Source organism: Mus musculus, chromosome 6 (assembly GCF_000001635.26).
Source record: "Mus musculus strain C57BL/6J chromosome 6, GRCm38.p6 C57BL/6J".
Lineage (NCBI taxonomy): Eukaryota > Metazoa > Chordata > Mammalia > Rodentia > Muridae > Mus > Mus musculus.
In genome coordinates, this window is record NC_000072.6 from 142938231 (window position 1) to 142958587 (window position 20357).

Genomic DNA, 20357 nt, shown 5'->3' on the forward strand with positions numbered 1-20357 from the left:
TGTGATAGCAGAGCTGGGGAGGGAGAGACAGATGGCTCTCTGGCTCTCTGGGGGTTTGCTGGCAGCCCATTTTATTTGACAAATTCTAGGCCATTGAGAGACCTGCCTCAAAAAAGGAAAAAAAAATGATGGCAGGTATAAGGAATGACAGCAAGCCTTCTGTGGCCCTAACATGTGCATGCACACAGGCACACCTGTGGCCCTAACATGTGAATGCACACAAGGCACATGTGTGCCTTTACATATATGGATGCCAAGAGGGTTGTTTTTTTAAGTGATTTTTTTAAAAGTGTGTTTTTTAAAGGGATTATCACACAAAAAGACATCAGGAGCCTCCAAGGACTTAGAGATGTCCGGCCACAGACACTGCTGACTGCCCTACACTCTTCTTCCCATAAAATGTGTTCATCAACACGGCAGCACCCAATGAACCAACCAAAGGCAAACACAAGTCGACCAGAAGAGCTGACAGAAGCAGCAGCCCCTGGAAGCCTTCCAGCCGGCAGCTGTGGACTGTTCCAGGCACTCTGATAATGGCAAACATAATTAGTTTTCCTCAGTGCAGAAAAATAGAAGAACTGATGAGGTCAAAACCCATAAATTAATTCAATTCAATGAGAGTTTCTGTTTGTTTGAATAAATCTTCTAGGCCTGACACTGTGGGTCACAGAAGACGTACAAGACGCAGACAAAGGAGAGTAAGAGAACCACTCACTCCTTCAGTCTTTCATCTGTCTGGTATTTATTGTGCACCCTGTGTGACAAAGGCTTTGGGACTGAAGGTGTGTAAGACCCAGCCTCTGCCTCCAAGTGTGGATTTGGAAAGGCAAGCAGAAGATGAGCATCCTCAGCCACACATCCAAGTATGGTGGGGGGAGGGTGCACAGTAGGCCTCCAAGAGCACAGGGTGGGAGTGGTGAACAAAGGAGATGGAGGAATGGCCAAGAGTGAGATGCAAACAGACCAGACAGATGCCGAAGACTTGTTTGCAGGCAGGAGGTAGAGGCAAGGGGCGGGAGAATAGGAGAGTGTTTCCATAGGGAAAGATAAAGCAGAGTGAAGGAATAACCCAACGGGCCAGTGTCAAGCTGTAACTATTTTTCAACAATGTAACAAAACGAGCAGCAGGCAGAGAAGAGAGTCTTTTTATTGTAAGCTTTTGTTTCTAAGCACATGTAACATCTAGAGTGAAAGGACAGGATCGTATAACCTCCTTACTTGTCAAAAATACAAGACTATCAACAACAGTGCGCTTAAACATCTATTTGTCAATTTCTCAATCCCTAAATTTCAGAAAGTCCTAGCTTGAGGTAGTAACTGCCACCAGCACTTGGTGTGGTCTGTAGGCACAGTTCACGTGGTAAACAAGCATGTAGTCATTTACAAAGCAGATTTAACTTGGCAAGTAGACAGGGGTTCAGTTATGACTGGTGCAGTAGGTTGGAAAAAAAAAGGCCCCTAAGAGCCCACAGGGAATGGCACTATTAAATGGTGTTCTTGTTGGAGTGGGTATGTCACTTTGAGGTCTTAGATACTCAAACCAGTTCTTTGCCTGCTGCCTTTGCATCCGTTTGTAGAACTCTCAGCTCCTTCTCCAGCCTCACAGCTGCCTGCATACCACCATGCTTCCCACCATGCTGAGAAGAAAACAAACCTCTGAACTCTAAGCCATCCCAATTACATGTTTTCCTTTATAAGAGTTGCAGTGGTCATGGTGTCTCTTCACTTCAGTGAAACCCACACTAAGACAAGGGGCTTTATGACCTAACCGTCAGAGACCTTCAGGTTTTATCTCCTAGACAGGAATTTGTGAAAACAGTGCTCTTTTTTTCCTGATGTTACTGAGACTTGCATGATGTTTAAACTACAATCGGGGCTGGGACGATAGTTCAGCTTGTAAAGTGCCAGTGTAGAAAGCAGAGTCGGGACAATGTAAGAGGGTGGGGTGGCATTCAGAGACAGAGGCGTCTGGTGGCTCACTGGCTGGACAAGCTTCCCTACCCGGTAAGCTCCTAGACATCAAGAGACCCTCTCTCAAAAAACAAAGCTAGTCTGGTAGTGGGGGTACACATTCTTAACTCCAGAAATTGGGAGGCAGTAAGTAGCAGGCAGATTTCTGAGTTCAGGGCCAGCTTGGTCTACATAGAGAAACTCTGTCTCAAAAACAAACAAACAAACAAACATACAAACAAAAACACTCAAAGTGGATGATACCTGAGGAACAACGCCTGAGGGGTGCTCTATGTACCTACACACACACACACACACACACACACACACACACACACACACACACACACACACACACATGCAGACACACATGCACACACATGCGGACACACATAGGCATGCATATATACACACATATGCACATACACACATACATGTCCATGTCCATGCATACACACACAGAGGTACAGACAAGCATGTATACCCATGTACACATGTGTTCACACATACACACACACACACGCACACATGCAGACACACATGCACACACATGCGGACACACATAGGCATGCATATATACACACATATGCACATACACACATACATGTCCATGTCCATGCATACACACACAGAGGTACAGACAAGCATGTATACCCATGCACACATGTGTTCACACATACACACACACAAAGAAAGCTCAGGATGAGTACATGAACCTCTATGAACTCCAGACTCTTATTTCAAAGGTGGAGTGAATATCAAAATGTCCCCCTTCTCCTCTTAATAAATACATACAGCAAATGTTCCATCTAGACTCTATTTCCTTTCAGACAGCATATTGGCCCAACAGGATCCTAGCAATGGGATTCCGGTGATAAGACAGAAAGAAGTGAATGACATCCTTCCATGGACTGTCATTCAGATTTATAACAACACTCTCTTCTTCGATCACCTGGTATTTTTTTTTAGAAGAATTATGAATATTTAGTTATCACATACTAGATCATCACATCTCCATTTACCCAGGACTCTCATTCGCAGTCTGCACGGAAGCCTGGCTGTCGCACTTGGCAGAGGAACAATGGCTGCTTTGTGTGGGAGCACATGCGTAGGTCTGAATCCCCACAGTCATCAGCAAGGATGTGTCTGTCAGAGTGGCTTCAGTGTGGTGTGGTGGGCAGTGACTATGACTTTTCAATTGCTATTGCTTTTATTGGTAAATATAAATTAGCCATGGCTGGATGAACCAAAGGCGAATTATGTTTGCATTGAAAGTGTCAGCCGAGAATGGCCGTTACAGAAGTGTAGAAGATGCAAAAGTAATCGGGTGTTTGGATTTCTACAAAGCCCTGAAGGAGTATTATAAACAAGTTTAAAACCTTACAAAACTATGTAGGCAACACTCTTGGGTATGCCATTATTGTTTGTCTTATGGTGCAAGGGACTGAACGGAAGGCCTGCGGCAGGCTGGCAAGAACTTGACCTTTGGGCTACAACTCCAGGCCCATTATTCAAGGCTAAAATCTTCTAAAACATTTTCATCAGAGCAATTTATTCACTCAGTTAACACGTTAATTATTTGAGAGCATCAGCCTAGCCCTTTGGCATGTAAGAATGCGAATTCACAAATTAACCACTACTGATGTATTTTGGCTTGAGAACCGTGCACCAATGCTCATAAGCTCTTTTGTCTCTGTGTAGTTTGAATATAAAATGTCACCCCTCTTACCCCCAGCTCCACCACAGAGCAGGTGTTCCGACTACTTCCTCCCCAGTCAGGGGTACCGTTTTGGAAGGTTCTAGAACCTTTAAGAAGAAGTGGGTCGGTAGGGCCATGTCTTCAGGCTTTAGAGCTCAGACTTGTTTCTGTTCTCTTTCTGCTGCCTGATTGAGGAGTGAATAAGCAGCATCAGGCCACAGTGGCCACAGCCTGGAATGCACCTGTTTGAGGGGATGCCCTGTACCCTCAAACCATGAGCCAGAAAACACCCTTCATCTTCAAGTACCTTTGCTGGGTAATCTCATCACTATAGCAAACAAGAATATCAAACACACCCGCTCAGGCAGTACAGACACCCCACCCCCACCCCCACCCCTGAATTGTACTTTGGTCCTTCTGTCTGTGCAGGTTGATTGGTTCGGATTCTGGCCCCGTTCACAGCAACACATCCTTCTTGAAATAGGAGGATGTCTTAAACTTGAAATAACAGGATATTGTAACTGGCAGACAGTTGTGAAATCAAACAGGAGACCTTCAACAAATCCCAAAAAGGAATAAGCAACATCTAGTTCAAACCAATTCTGACAGAACATAAAAGAGCAAAGATATAGTTTAAGCCTAGGATCAGACAAGGGATGGCACCGACTAGAACAGACAAGATAGATAGAATGGTAAAACTCTAGTCTCTCTGTGTGTGTGTGCGTGTGTGTGTGTGTGTGTGTGTGTGTATGTGTGTGTGTGTGTGTGTTTGTGTGTGCATGTGTGTATCTGTGTGTATATGTGCATGTGTGTATATGTGTATGTGTGTCTGTGTGTATATGTGCGTGCATGTGTGTGTGCATGTGTGTATATGTGTGTACATGTGCATGTATGTGCATGTGAGTATGTGAGTGCATGTGTGTCTCCATCCCTCTCCATATTCCTGTATCTGCTTTCTGCCTTTAGTTCAGTAAACCATCTTCACTGCAACTATCTCCCTGTGTGTGCATTTCTGTCACTGTTTTCTCCTCAGCCAGAATGCAAGAACAAAGAAACCGCCCCCTCCCAACATTGATATCTGCACAGAACACAAATGTTGAGACTTCCCTTTTGTACATGTCTGCCCCTCAAAAGAAAAAGTCCAGAGAAAGCATCTGGGCTGTATTTGTCCCCTGTGAGTTCACAGGAGTCTGAGTGTGCTGTGGAATGAGATGCAATATTTGGACTAAGCGCTTTACAATCCTTAGAGACATGAGCTGACTATACACTGCTGGCCATGTGTAGGGGACCTCAGGTCTAGCCCTCAGCACCTACGTAAAAGCCCAGTGTGGAGGTGCCACTTGTTACTCCAGAGATGGGTGGGATGACAGGTGGACCCCTGGACAGTGTCCAGCAAGCTGGATCTAGTCAGTGAGCCTCTGGCTCAGTGAGTAACCATGTCTCAAAAGGACAATGGTAGATGGGCTTTGATAAATGACACTCAAGGCTGATCTCAACTTCCATGTGCACACAAACACACGGCTATATGCAACTGCGTACATAAACATGAGCGCACATACACATGCTTATACACAAAAGAACTGAGCTGATCTATCTGAGAGGACACACAAAAAGTGAATGGGATATTGTGAGCCCTCAACCAATGCAGAGTCCTAATAGCTCAATCCCAGTAGAACCAGACGCAGCTGAGATGCAACGGGAAAGAACTGGGAAGCCATCCAAGAATGTACCTGAGACTGGGCAGCCTTTCCATATCTCTCCTACTGGCCTAAGTCATGTTCACCAAAAAGACGAGTCGCCAAACAGGTGGCTAACCCCCTCAATTCATGAGCTCACGCCAATAGCTAACTTTGCTCACCAGAGCGTCTACTGAGCAGAACACGTGAAAACAATTAATGCTTTGCTAATAAAGTGGCTGTCATGAGACATTTAAGAACCCCACCTGACAACTGGAAGAAAATGTTAAAGAAAAATGGGGAAATAATAGCAGGCTCGGTGGGCAGAGAGAAATACAATTCCTGATGCAACTAGACCAGGGTATCTGGAAAGTATCAGGCTTATCTGGCCGCTCCCTTTGAGGTAGCAGTGCTTGAGGCTCTGGTCTTATTTAATATATGTTTAGCTCCTCCTCTGCTTTCTCTCTCTCTCTCTCTCTCTCTCTCTCTCTCTCTCTCTCTCTCTCTCTCTCTCTCTCTCTCTCTCTCTCTCTCTCTCTTTCTCTCTCTCCTGCCTACACCCCCTCAGTGTTGGGATTACAGGTGGTAGGTACCACCACACGCAGCCTGTGTGGGGCTAGCGATCAAACCCAGGACTTGGCGGATGCTCAGCCCGCTGAGCTACAACCTCAGCCCTCCTCCTTCTCTTCTGTGAACTTTACAAAATCATTTTCTCATCCTGAGGGTCTTTGCTGAATCTCTTAGCTTTGTGCATTCTGGGCTACCCTGCCTGCATTCTAGATTCAGCTCACAGAAAGAGTGACACTTTAATCGTAATGAGTGACTGCCATCTGTACACATTACAGAGGTCAGCATGATAAGTCAGTACATGTATATATGGTCTACGGCCATAAAACCACCTAGAAGATCCTTTCTTGTCAACTTCCATATTAGTGAGTCGTGAATATTCCCATCTCCTTACTTAAAACAACCTCTCTGTTAACATACAATACACATGTTTATGAAGTACAGAGTAGTATTTTTTTCATTTGTAGCAATTTTTATTACGGTTTTTAAACTATGAGTGTTAGTTGGTATGTGCATGTGAGTGCAATTGCCTGTGGAGGCCAGAAGGGGGCATCAGGCTCCCTACAGCCTGAGTTACAAGCAGTTGTCAGCTACCTGAGGCAGGTGTTGGGAATAGAACTCCAGTCCTCTACAAGAGCAGGACGTGCTATTAGCATCCAATCTGTATCTCTAGTCTCCATTTGTGCTGACCAAATCATGAGTTGACATTTCTACCCCTTTACCATTTGTTTTGTGTAAAACCTTTACATCCCTCGTCTAGATATACAGGGAATATCTGATATGCTACTACAAATGTGCTGTCCTTTCATGCAATAGAACTAGAAGTGATGATATTTCTATGATTTATAAGTCACTACCTCACCTCCTTTCTCTCCGCAAGACTCTGGGATACTATTGTATGTTCAGCTGGACTCTTTCATTTGTGAGAACCAGTTATAATGTGTTTTCTGCATCTGACTTATTTCATTTACTATAATATCCCCTTGTTCCATCCACCTTACTGGAAATGAGCCAACAGCACTCGCTCACAGCTGGTTATATTCCACTGAAGAGGCGCACCACCGTCTTGTCAGCCCTTCACCTGCTGATGGGCATCTCAGCAGACATGAGCAGCAGTGGGTAATGACTGGAGATATTTCTTGGATGAACACATGCCACACCTGATGGACATGCAGCCAGAAACAGCTGTATAGACAGACAGTGGGACAGCCACAAGGCACAGCAGAGCCATCCTAAGCTTTCTGAGGCCCCCCCATATTGACTGTACCATTTTATATTTTCGCCATGCACTTTGATATGTGGCTTCACCAACGTGTTACTTTCTGTCTTAAAATAAACAAAAGCCTTCAACTGATCCCTTCGCTGTGGGTTTAATCTGCATCTCCCTGCTGCTTATCAAACCTCCCTGGTACTCAGCAACTCCAGCAACACTCTTTCATAGACTTATTGGTCATTTGAGTTTCTTCTCAGAAACAATACTTAACTCCTATCTCTGCCTCCTATCTCTGCCAACCTATCACACCGACAGACAGACAGACAGACAGACACACCCCACAGACCACAGAAACACACAAAGAGACAGTCAGACAGAAACACACACCACATACAGAGAAAGAGGGAGGGAGGGAGAGAGAGAGAGAGAGAAAGAGAGAGAGAGAGACCACAGATAGATACATGGTCCTGGTACCATGAATGCATACATACATACATACATACATACATACATACATACATACATCCCCAGAGCAGGCAACAGCTCCCAACCCTCTGCTGAGTCCTGTCCTAGCTGCTCAAGATCTCCTGTCACTGACAGAAACTCAAAAATCAAGCATATGAAGGAGTTTGGGATTTTGTACTTCTCAGGTGTGTGCGTGTGTGTGTGTGTGTGTGTGTGTGTGTGTGTGTGTGTGTGTGTGCATCAAGGCCTGAAGTCAGGAGTCTTCCAACATCACCTTTCACCTTAGGATCTGAGGCTCCATCTCTCAGTGGAACGCAGAGCTCACAGATATAGCACGTCTGGCTCTCCATTCTGCTCAGGAGTTGGTGAGGTCCCCTGATCCAAGCCCTGAAATACAGACAGCTGCTGAATCTCCTTGGCAATTATGTGGGTTCTGGGGGAGGAACCCCATCCTTCATGTTTGCATAGCAAGCACTCTAACCAAGAGCCATCTCCCCGGCCTTGCAAACCAAGTTCTTAAGCAGAGACTAGTTTCCTGTCTTTTGCACAGCGTCTGTTTTGCCTCTTGCTTTCCATTCCTCCACAAAGATCTAAGCTGTTTTCCTTCCCTCTCTCTGGGGCTCCCCCTCCTAAAATAATGACCTTTCCAGAAGTCGGATCCATTTAATTTCAGCCTCTCCCAGGGAGCTGTTTCCTGCCTAATGGCTGAGAAGCACAGGAGAGTGTAACAGGAGACGGGGGGGGGGGGGGGGGGGGGACACTTCAGAACAGTCAAGGAAGACAAATTCAGGTAGGTCCCAGAGCTCACCACCTCACAGTGCCACAGTGCCACGCCTGGACCTGCAGTTCTTAGAGCCAATCAAGCACCTCATGCTTCTGGTCACCACAATGGCAACCGTGGTTATGATGAAGTCAGTGGCAGCAACTTGCATTCTGGGATAAGTCTTGGTGACTAGACTTACTGTAGCCAGAAACAATATGCAGAGAGGCTAGAAACCAGCCAGCACCCAAAGGCATTTCCAAGTTCTCTCTCCCTCCCTCTCTCTCTCTCTCTCTCTTAAATTTATTTATTTATTTTATGTATGTTGAGTACACTGTAGCTGTCTTCAGACACACCAGAAGAGGGCATCAGATCTCATTACAGATAGTGAGCCACTATGTGGTTGGTAGGACTTGAGCTTAGGACCTCTAGAAGAGTAGTCAGTGCTCTTAAATGCTGAGCCATCTCTCCAGCCCTGTTTTTGGGTTTGTATTTGTGTGTGTGTGTGTGTGTGTGTGTGTGAGAGAGAGAGAGAGAGAGAGAGAGAGAGAGAGAGAGAGAGAGAGAGAGAGAGAGAGAGAGAGAGAAGACAGCATTTTGAGGTCAAGTTCTTTCCATCGTGGGTTTCCAGTACTGAAGTCAGGTTCTCATGCTCCCGTGACAAGCCATTTTACCCGCTGAGCCACCTTGCTGGCCCCACGTCCTTTCTACTTAGGTTGCACGGGGCAGTGTTCAGAGAGTGAGCTGGGAGCAGAGGACCCTGAATTTGAACCCTTGCTCAGCCCTTCTCTGCCTCTGAAACCTTTACTCTGTTCCTTAAGTGAGCCGTTGACTCAGGGTCACAGAGCCAGAAGCCAATGAGTACTGAGAGCCAAGTAAGGAGAGAAAGTAATGAAACTCAGCATGAAAAACGCAGAAGGGAACACCAAACTTGTCCTCATTAAAGAACAGGGAAGCATAAGAAACAACTGTGAGGAAAGAGGAAACTATCGCCATTTACAAACGACGTACACAGATCAGTCTATTCCTAGCAAACTGGAAGGGACGAGCCAGGAAACTGTTACTGTGAGACTTCTAATGAGAGAGCTGGATGAAAATAACTGTCAGTACCTTAGTATCCAAACAACAACCTCTCAGACACTGCAGGGCAAGCAGGGTGCTTTGTGGTGAGGTCACAGAAGAGTGAAGGATGGGCTTGACATACCTTTAAAGTTATCTCCATAGAACTATGGCAATCTATGAAAAACAAGCCTGAATACTCTATGTAGGGAAGTAAAATAAGCTTTGAATATTAATGAAATATATCTTATGCTCAGGCAAGAAGTTTCAATTTTGTAGTAAGAATGAATAAATTACTGAAACTCAAGAAGTTTCAGTGAAGTTGAAAAACTATCTCAATTGCACCTAAGAGAAAATTATGACAAGAAATAGTAAGCGGTTCCTTATCAGATATTAAAATAGCCCAGCATCTGGGAAGCAGAGACAAGCAGATTTCTGTGAGTTAGAGGCCAGCCTTTTCTACACAGTGAGATCCAGGCCCAGCCACTATCCCAAACGAACAATAGCAACAAGAATCCTAAAACTTCACTGTAAGGCCACAGCAACTGAACAAGTCTGAGTTTTGAATGAAAACTAGAAGAAACCTGAGGAAGAAAAGTCACACTTTTAAATTAGGCTCACACATAGAGAGGGTCATCAAGTATGGTAGACATTTCACAGCCCTGGGAAGGGTCTACTTTGGGTTTGGCTTTATTTTAGTGGTGGCACCAAACTGAATAGTGAGGATAGGTCACCAGCCCAATCATAAAAATACTAGATGAAAATGTCTTAGGACACAAAGGTTTAAAAGTCATAAGCAAGGTCTGGAGAGATGGGTCAGCAGTGAAAAGCATGTAATGCCCTTGCCAGGCCCTGAGCTTAGTTCTCAGAACCCGTGTCAGGCAGGTCACAATCGCCTGCATCTCTAGGTCCAGGCACGGTGATGCCTCTGGCTTCTGTGGGTACCCACACTCATGGGGACATACCCACACATAGATACACTATTTAAAAAGAACAAAAGTAAATCATTTATAAATAGTCACAAAATTTAAAAATTGCTGACATCAATTTTCTGATGATTTCTAAAGTCTTTATAGAAAAAAAAATTAACATAAATGCAAGGGTAGTCAAAGACCAAACCCTGGGAAAACATCTACCATTGATTTGCTCTGTAAAATCCATGCAGGGTGGAATACTAATGAGCGTGCACTGATGGGAGAGGAGAGAACGCAATCAAAATGACTGGCTGCACGCTTTGATGTTTAATAATCCAATTTAATAAAACAGTAAACTTAATAAAAAAAACTGTAACTGTTTCGCAGCTGTTGTTAGAGGTATGTAACAAGTTACCCCCACCCTTAGGACTCATGTTCTCTCTGTTCTGCGCTCAGCTCAGCTCAGCTCAGCTCGTGACACTGCAGTCAAGCTGTTCGCTGGGGCTGCAGTCTCCAGAAACAAGGGACACCCTTCTAGGCTCCTATCCAGGGCTGCTGCTGGCCTCAGTTCTTCCCTGGCCATTGACCAGACCTCAGTCTCCTTCTGCACAGGCTTCTCCTTAGATTGCCCACAGTGGGGCAATAATCCAACAGAGAGAAAGAGGCCATCCAAATGAAGCCATAGGCTGCTCTTAACCCAGTCTCAGAGGGAGGGATGCCCCATCATCTCTGCAGTATTCTGTTCTATTTTAGACGTGAGTCTCTAAATGCAGCCCACACTCAGAATGAGAGAAGACAACACAGGGCACGAGGACCAGGGAGAGGGATGCTGGGAAACTGAGAGCCATCCTGGAGGCTGAGCATCAGAGTACAGGATAAATGATAAATGCATGATAGGCCATAGGCAGGCAGGCAGGCAGATAGACAGGTAGGCAGGCAGGTAGATAGATAGACAGGTAGACAGAAAGGCAGGCAAGCAGACAGGCAGGCAGGTAGGCAGACAAACAGGCAGACAGACAGACAGGCAGACAGACAGACAGGCAGGCAGGCAGGCAGATAGTTGATAAACATGATAGCTGATAAAGGATAGCTGATATATGATAAATTATACATGATAAATGATAGATATACATATAATTAATCGATTATAGATAGAGGATAAATGATAGGTGATAGATAACTAGATAAGTGATAGGTAACAGACGTATGGATGCTAGATAGGATAGATAAACACTAGAAAAACAGTGATAGATAACAGATGCTAGATACAGACAGAAAACTGACAGATGACTAGGTAAACGATGACAGATAAATAGATGCTCGATGGATAATGAATAGATAATTGACTAAATGAGAGATCGGATGATGATAGAGTAGCTTGGCTGACAGATGACAAGCATAGATGTGGCTGATACAGACATCATCTGCAGGAAGAGGATTATACATCCCTGCTTGCTTAAAATAGCTCTCACGCATGCCAGTCGTCCTGGCAAAACCTGTAGATTTCACCTCAAGTATCCTAGCTAGGCACCATTCAGAAGGCTATACGTGGAAGTCTACCATGACTGGTCGGCAGGGCTAAGATCCAGAGAGCTTCTATACTGCCTCACACCCTTCCATTAAGCTTTAGTTTTATTAGAAAAATACACGGTTTCATTTTACACATGTGCACTGCAACTCTGAGATACCTTCCTGAATAACACCGAACATTATCACAGACATTTCAGAGGCAGGCTCCAAAGCCCAAAGAAAGTTCTCTGGGGCTTTCAGCCGCCAAGCGGAATGGCAGACGCTACATTGTTACACAGCAATTGTTTCACAGAACCTCTCTGCTGAGCTCTGCCACTCTGGCTTCTCACAGGAGTCCGGGCTTCAGCTCCGTGACCACAGCACAGTTAATAATGTATTTCCACCGCACACGTCTCACCGATGCCAAAAGGAGGAAGGCCAGCATAGAGGCACTGAAGGGAGCAGGTGAATTCTTTACTACGCAGACATCAGGCAGATGCAGATGGAGGAGGGAGGACCCCTTCCTGGCCTGGTGAAGGCTCAAGGCTGTGGTTTTAGAGAAAGTGAAAGGGGTAGATGGGCTGTAACTCCCATTCCGGGACTGCAGCTTTATAACCTTAACCTAGGATTCATCGTCTCAGCAAAATGTGTGGTAGCTCGTGTGGTGACTCTTGCCTGGAATCCCGGTACTCGGGGAGGCTGGAGCTGAAAGGATTGCTGCGAAGTTCTGAGCCAACCTGGGCTACATAGTGAGCAGTAGAGCAGCTTAGGCTTTAAAGTGAGACCCTATCTCAAAAGAAAAGATACAAATAACAAGACTGAAATCCTCAGTGTGAAGACTAAACACCTCCTACAAAAAGGAAGGTACCGAGCCCTGGAGAAAGGCCATTCACCCACAGGATAACAGCTAAGTTCCTTCATTTTCTTGGGCTTCAGTCTCTCCACTAACACACCAGGATGATGTCACCCTACAGGGTCACCAGGATGATGTCATAATACAGAGCCACCAGGATGTTGTCAGCACTCATCCAGAACTTATCAGAGGGAACAACACTGAACATTCCTTGAATGCTGGTCACTACCATTAAAGATCCATCTTGGGCAAACAGTATAGCCTTTTCTCTATGAAAGAGGGTCAATAACATGTTCCTCACTTAGTGCTTGTGAGTGTTAAATGCAACATATAACATATAATGCATAAAACAGAATTAACATAGGGAAACCAAAAATAAACAACTATATTACTAGAGATATCATTGTTTAGAAAACTAAGCTTAAAATCTGGGGTTAGCGCAACAGACACATTGCGCAGACAGCCTGTACCATGGTGCTCACACGTAATTGGGGCTCGGTAAATGTTAATTAAATCTGAACTTAATTTCCCATATTGCATCTCTATTTTAAAAGCTTTTGGACTGTGTACAAGTGATAAATCTTGGAACCTGATACACAAGGAACAATCTCACAGCGTCTTTGCTGGGTCTTTCGTTTTGTCACAGGGTTTTCAGTGGGCTTTCATCCTGGAGGTGCAGCAGGTGAGGTACCTGGTTACATGACCCGGTCCCCAAAAGGGCCACTATAGAGACTAACCAGCAGGCCAGCCCTGTATCCTCATGTGGCTAGCATGCTGAGGAGTGTGGATTCTTCCCTTCCTGAAGAAGAGAGAGGACATAAGAGAACACAGATCTGGAAGCTGGCCAGGAAGGCATCGTTCCCCAGTTTGTTGGTAGACAAGATCTACTCCTGAGCTCCCTGGGATAGGAGAAACAGCAAAAAAAAGAGCTGACAGTAGGAGATGACACAAGGCAAGACAGCAAGGCACAGTCACGGAGAGAAGAGAAAAGGAGAGAGGAAAGAGATGGAGGAGGGAGAGGGAAAGAGGGAGCACCATATTGTTTGTTCAGGGTGTCCTTTTGTGGTAGAGCATTTGCTCTATGTATGAGGCTCTGCATTGGAATGACCAGGTTTGAGGATACAGCCCCTTATTCAGTGAGTAACTGTATCAAAATAGGAGGCTGTTTCCTCTTCTCCGAGTGCCTCACAGAAACCACCGTGACTTTTTAAGTTAAGAACACCATCACGGTTAGAGACTAGCTTCCTCTCAGCCTGTTAGTAAGCCGGCCAAGGCAGAGAAGAAGCAGGCCTTCTGGCACCCAGTGGACACACACAGGGAAAAACTGAGAAGGTAGGCAGGGGCAGCAATGGAGTGTCATGTTCTTATCATGGCTACCACTTCTCCATAGGCAGAGGGAAAACATGGGAGGAGATGTATGGGAGGCTCCAAACCAACCATCGTAAATATCAAGGATGTCTACAGCAAGGAGCAGCAGACTCCATCCCAGATCAATATTCTATTCCTGGGCTGTGAAGAAAGCTGAGTCAGAAATGAAAGAGATGCTACAACCGACAACGAGTGGAGCAGTGACAAGCCAAGATGACACCCCTGGCCTGGAAAGGAAGAGAAGGGCCTCTTGTGGGTAGCATACACTAGGATTCCACGTAAGAACACTGGTTGTGAGCAGAGGGTGGACTCTTCCCCCACCAGGATTCAATCAAGGCAGAGACTCATCAAAACAGCTAAGTGGGAGGGGAGGTAGAGTGGGGTGGGATGCTAGTGATGGCTGTGTGCTGTAACAGTTTCCTCCAAGATTGAACTCCTTAAAGGTGAAGTAAACCACTCAAAATAACTTCGGGGAGTCCCTAAAACTGACCACATTCACTTACCACCAGATTAAGCAATAAAAACTATGAGTCCCTCTTAAGGGGGGAAGCCAAATGCAAAGACTCTGAGGCCAGACCAGCTGCCTGGAAGAAGCTGAAACCGCGTGCCTACTGGAGGCTTAGACCAGAGTCGCTTGGATCCCTCCAACCTGTTGAGCTACCTGCAGGCTGGCCTGTGTGGTCCAAGTTCCCAGCTTTAGGGAGCTGTCCCCCATACTGGGTGGGCTTTGTTGATGTACCTGTCTTTGAGTCATTTCTGCTTCCGTAAGTGACCCTTCTCTCACACTCCTGTAAGTGACCCCTCCCCCACACTCCTGTAAGTGACCCCTCCCCCACACTCCTGTAAGTGACCCCTCCCCCACACTTCTGTAAGTAACCCCTCCCCCACACTCCTGTAAGTGACCCCTCCCCCACACTTCTGTAAGTAACCCCTCCCCCACACTTCTGTAAGTAACCCCTCCCCCACACTCCTGTAAGTGACCCCTCCCCCACACTTCTGTAAGTAACCCCTCCCCCACACTCCTGTAAGTGACCCCTCTCCCACACTCCTGTAAGTAACCCCTCCCCCACACTCCTGTAAGTGACCTCAGTAACTCTCATGACTCACCAAGTTGGACTTTGGTAGCATGCATACTTTGATCTGTTGTGATCTCCCTGTCTAGGCTGGATAGCCATGGGTTAAGTCTCCCTTGAAAGTTCTGTCACACAACACAGTGGAGCCATTATTAAGAGAATAAAAGCCAGACAGACATGGTGGTGCACACCTGTAATTCCAACACATGGATTTGGAATTCAAAGTCACCTTAGCTAGTTGGTAGTTGGTAGGGATGCAAGTAATGAGACAGGAGTTCTAGGCCAACCTAGACTTTGTTAAAAACAAAAAACAAAACAAAACAAAACAAAACAAAACAAAACAAAACAAAACAAAAATGCTGGTTCAGAAATGGAGTGAAAGAAAAATGGTGGGTTTTGTTTTCCCTCCAAAGTGAGTTTCTTCTCCCATCCTGACTCCCAGGGTCTCACTGCCCAGCCCTGCCCCCATCCTTACCCCAGGTGGCTGGGTCAGTACAGCAATAGCTTAGGCTATGCGTGTTCCCACCCAAGCCACCCTGCACCTCAGGCTGTATCCTATGGGTGAGAGCTGTTAGCTTGCCCCACAGACAGATGTCTAGGAATACCTACCGACTCTTTCTATCCTGAGCATTCTGAAATACTGGGGGAGAGAGCACTTTAAATGTCTATATTTGGTACACTACAGCAAGCACCCAAACCATTCTTGTTCCTAGACCTAGATATGGGCCACCACATCTGACTATTTCCTCTCCTCCTTCTTTCATTTTGGAGACAGGGTATGATGTAGATCAGGAAGGTCTCAAATGAACTCCCTATGATACCAAGGGTGACAAAGGAGCTCACAGGTGGGACACCTGTCAGTCATAGAACAGGCCTAGAACTGAATGAACAAGAATGGTTTGGGTGCTTGCTGTACTGTACCAAATATAGACATACACCGTAAATTCTGAAAGGGACATTGAATGTGTGCTTACTTTTTTCCCATTAAAAAAAAAGTGAGTGGAAGGCTGTAGATGTATCCCAGTTGGTAGAGTGCTTGCCTGGCATGTACCAGACCCTGGATCGCAACCCAAAGAGCACATACACCAAACTTGGGCATGCAAGTCTGGAATCTGAGCACTCAGAGAGGCAGGAGGATCTGGAGTTCAAAGTCACCCTGGGCATCATAGGAAGCTCATTTGAGACCTTCCTGAGGCACATCATACCCTGTCTCCAAAATAAAGAAAGGAGAGGAAGTAAAGTCAGATGTGGTGGCCCAAACCTGTAATCCCAGCACTAAGAAGACTGAAGCAGGAGATGAGTCCCAGGCTAGCCTGAATTGCATAGTAGGCCTGCATCAAAAACAAACAACACAGTTGTGGGACTGGAGGAGGATGCTGGGTTTGGCTGACATGTCTTCATGTGCTCCATCTAAAAGAATATGAGCAACTGTGACCTCACGGCTTAACATGAGGCACCATGACAGACACTGGCTGGCACAGGGAGACCCTGAGTTGTTCCTGAAGCAATGAATGGAGGTGTGCTGAGTGAGCTAGAGTCTCATCAATGAAGCCTTACCTCAGAGGTACCCAGACAGCTGTCTACCGGCTTCCAAGGCTGTCCTGTTTCAATCCATCCAACAGATATGTGTTAGACATTTAGTGAGACGGGGCATGAGGTGTGAGACAGATAAACACAAACAGCTCTGAAGAACACTGGCCCCCAAACACCACAGGGTGTCTCCTGTGGCTAGCCACTTCACAGGACAATGACAGAGGAATGGTCTCTTGCTCTACACCATACAACCTCCAAGTGCTGATCCAACTAGAGGTCTTGTGGGGCTTTGGTCACTTTGTAACCCAACCTCAGGCCGCTGCAGACACGCCCCACCTTCTAATGTTAGGGAAGTCCCAAAGCTGCTGTTGCAGTTTGCAATGTTTCTCTTTTGACTGAACTGTTCTTCTCTTGCCTTGACATAAGATCAGAAGTAAGCCTTCTCCGCTTGAAGTAAAGTGGCCTTTCCTTTTATATTACAATTTAATTTAATTGCTTAAGACCAAGTTTAAAAAAACAAAAACTTGTTGGAGGTAGTTTGATAAGACACTGCTATCCTCTGTACTAGAATTGGGAGGATAATTGGGAGAGATAGCCATGTATGTCAGTGCCCCCAGATAAAGGCCCTCACAGGGAGGGGCCACTGTCAGGTCAGATCCAGTGTATGGCAGCTCTCTTAGCTGCTTTGACCTCCTGAAAAGCCATCTGAGGAGATTTCATCCATCTACTAGTCCTTGTGCGCCTGGGACTTACGCAAGCACCCTCTGCTGTTTTCAAAGATAGAAAAACCCAAAGTGCCCTTGGCCAAAGTCAAAGACATCCTATGAGCAACCAACCATCTGAGGCAGTTCGGGAGCTGATGGTAGGGACCACACTGACAAGATGTTAATTCCCAGCACAGGGGAGGTTGAAGCAGGAGGGCTGTGGTGAGTCTGAAGGCTACAGAGAACCTGTGACACACATAAGCAAACAAACAAAAAAGGATGCTTACTGTAGATGCTTCTACAGAAGAGAGTCTGTAATGGATGCACAAGGAACAGACAGGTGCTTTAAACGTACACAGAAGCACGGGACATCTGAAAACACGGGACAGGAAAGCTTGCTAGATGCCATTTATTTTACAAATAAATGGTGTTACCTTTAACACTATTTCCAACATTTTTTTTTAAATCCCAGGCCAGCTCTGATGATCTTCAACTCCTGATTGTTCTGCCTCTAATCTCCCAAGTACTAGGATGGCTGTCAATATGTCAAGTTTATTCAACACTGGGGTTTCAACCCAGACTTCTCACATGCTAGGCAAGCACTCTACCATGTTCTCTGCCACAAAACAGAATTCTTTAAAGGATTCTTTTTTTTTTTTTTAAGACAGAGTTTCTCTGTGTAGCCCTGGCTGTCCTGGAACTCACTCTGTAGACCAGGTTGGCCTTGAACTCAGAAATCCACCTGCCTCTGCCTCCCAAGTGCTGGGATTAAAGGCGTGCGCCCACAACGCCTGGCTCTTTAAAGGATTCTTTATTTCTCTGTAAATATAGTCATTCACCTAACAGACTGAAAAGTTTTTAAAGGGTCAATATACAACTTTGTCAGCAGCATGAATTGCCTTTTATGAAAGCTAGCTCTTCTGTATAGTAAGTTGTTGAAAACAACAATAAAAAAAAACTTACAATAAATGTTATTTTTCCAAAATAAAAATCATAAAGCCATATCATCACAATTTTGAAAATAACAATTATATGACAGGATGCAAATGAGCGTGGTTTGGGGTGAATAAGGAAGATAAAAATCTAAGTCTACAAACGGCACAACTGAGTAAGGAAACACGCAAACCATGAGCTTACGCTGAGTACCACTGACAGAATTAAGGGGTCTTTTTCATCCTTTTACTAAATTTTAAATTGTTTTGCATCCAATGTGCATTATTTCCAAAAACCAGATACATAATAATACTGTGATATGCTTAAGTAAATGTGAGGAACATGAAGTCATTGATCTATTGCTCATGTCAAGTCACTGAAGTGGGGCACCTATGCACCTCTGTACCTCTCACCTCTGTACCTCTGTAGCTCTCACCTCTCACCTCCACACCTCTGTAGCTCTCACCTCCACACCTCCCACCTCTGCACCTCTGTACCTCTGCACCTCTCACCTCTGCACCTCTCACCTCTGCATCTCTGTAGCTCTCATCTCTCACCTCTGCACCTCCCACCTCTGCATCTCTGTAGCTCTCATCTCTCACCTCTGCACCTCTCACCTCCACACCTCTCACCTCTGCACCTCTGCACCTCTCACCTCTGCACCTCTGTAGCTCTCACCTCTCACCTCTCACCTCCACACTTCCCACCTCTGCACCTCTGTAGCTCTCATCTCTTACCTCTGCACCTCTGCACCTCTCACCTCTGCACCTCTGTAGCTCTCATCTCTTACCTCTGCACCTCTGCACCTCTGACCTCCACACCTCTCACCTCCGCACCTCCCACCTCTGCACCTCTGTAGCTCTCATCTCTCACCTCTGCACCTCTCACCTCCGCTAAGCAACTGGCTTATGGTCACACAGCTTCCCACAGAACCAAATTTGAGCAAAAGCTTGAAAGCCTTGTATTTCACTAGAAACTTCCCGATACCATTAAGAGAGACTATAGAACAACTGAAGTGAGCATCATTCCAAGATAAACCACAGATTTCAAGCAAGCACCACTCTAAACTGATGTATACAATCATTCTGTTAGCCCAACTAATTGCTAAAGTTGCCCTCTTTCCTGAGAAGCAGGACAAATTCTACAGAAACAACCCGTTCTTGCCACTTCCCATTTTTTCTCCTCTTCTCTTCCTCTTTTTGCCTATTTCATCTTGGGACAGGATTTTTTTTTGGGGGGGGGTGGTTTTTTTTTTTTAGACAGGGTTTCTCTGTATAGGCCTGGTTGTCCTGGAACTCACTCTGGAGACAAGGCTGGCCTCGAACTCAGAAATCCGCCTGCCTCTGCCTCCCAAGTGCTGGGATTGGGACAAGATCTTGATGTGGTTGAAAAGTACTCCAGAGCTCAAGCAAGTCTTGAAGTTCCTGACTCGGTCTCCCCAGTAGCTTCAACCATAGGCACATGCCATAAAGAAGACAGAGAGGCCTAGGGAAGTGACTCTTGCCATGCCAGTGTGACGGTCCGAGTCGGAACCCCGAGTTTGAATCCCTAGATGCAAGGAACGGGTATAGTACTGCAGGTCTACAATCCTTGTTCTTCCTGTGTGAGATCAGAGGTTTGAGGCAGGGCAATCCCAACAAGTTTGTGGACTGGTGTGGGCCATATGCAATGGTGAAACCAGAGACTGTCACAAAGTAAAAAGTTGGGGTGTGCTGACACACCTGCACTTGCACACAAAAAGATAAAAGAACTACGGGAGAGGAAGAGAGGGGGGTGAAGAAGGAAACAGAGGAGATGCCTTTAACACAGCCCCAGAGGGGAGAAGGCTAAAGGAAGGCTAGCTAAGGAATGTCCCCGTGGCCTGAGCATCAATTACACGCTAGATCTTGGTGTGGGCATGTCTAACTGCCTGATCTGATCTCAGAGCAAACTTACAAGGAAAGTTTTACAGGCCACTGGGCAATGAAGACTGCCAGGGTGCCATTAGGTTAATGGGAGCGACTGTCTGAAGCATTGTTTACAGTCACTGTCACACAACCCCAGGAGGTGAGCAGGGACGAACTGGACTGGTAAAGAGCAGG

General features: G+C 45.8%; 1 protein-coding gene across 9 annotated transcripts in view; it reads right to left on the bottom strand.

The window, feature by feature from the left end:
- St8sia1 (ST8 alpha-N-acetyl-neuraminide alpha-2,8-sialyltransferase 1) overlaps positions 1–20357 on the bottom strand; it is a 167988-nt gene that overhangs the window by 116690 nt on the left and 30941 nt on the right. Inside the window, exon 2 of one of the 9 annotated variants that reach the window (XM_011241574.1) lies at positions 7852–7957. The exons of the other annotated variants lie outside the window; for them this stretch is intronic. Coding sequence (XP_011239876.1) covers positions 7852–7871 — 20 coding nt within the window. The 5' untranslated portion in view covers positions 7872–7957. The remainder of the gene's footprint in view (positions 1–7851; positions 7958–20357) is intronic. 9 annotated transcript variants of the gene reach the window in all.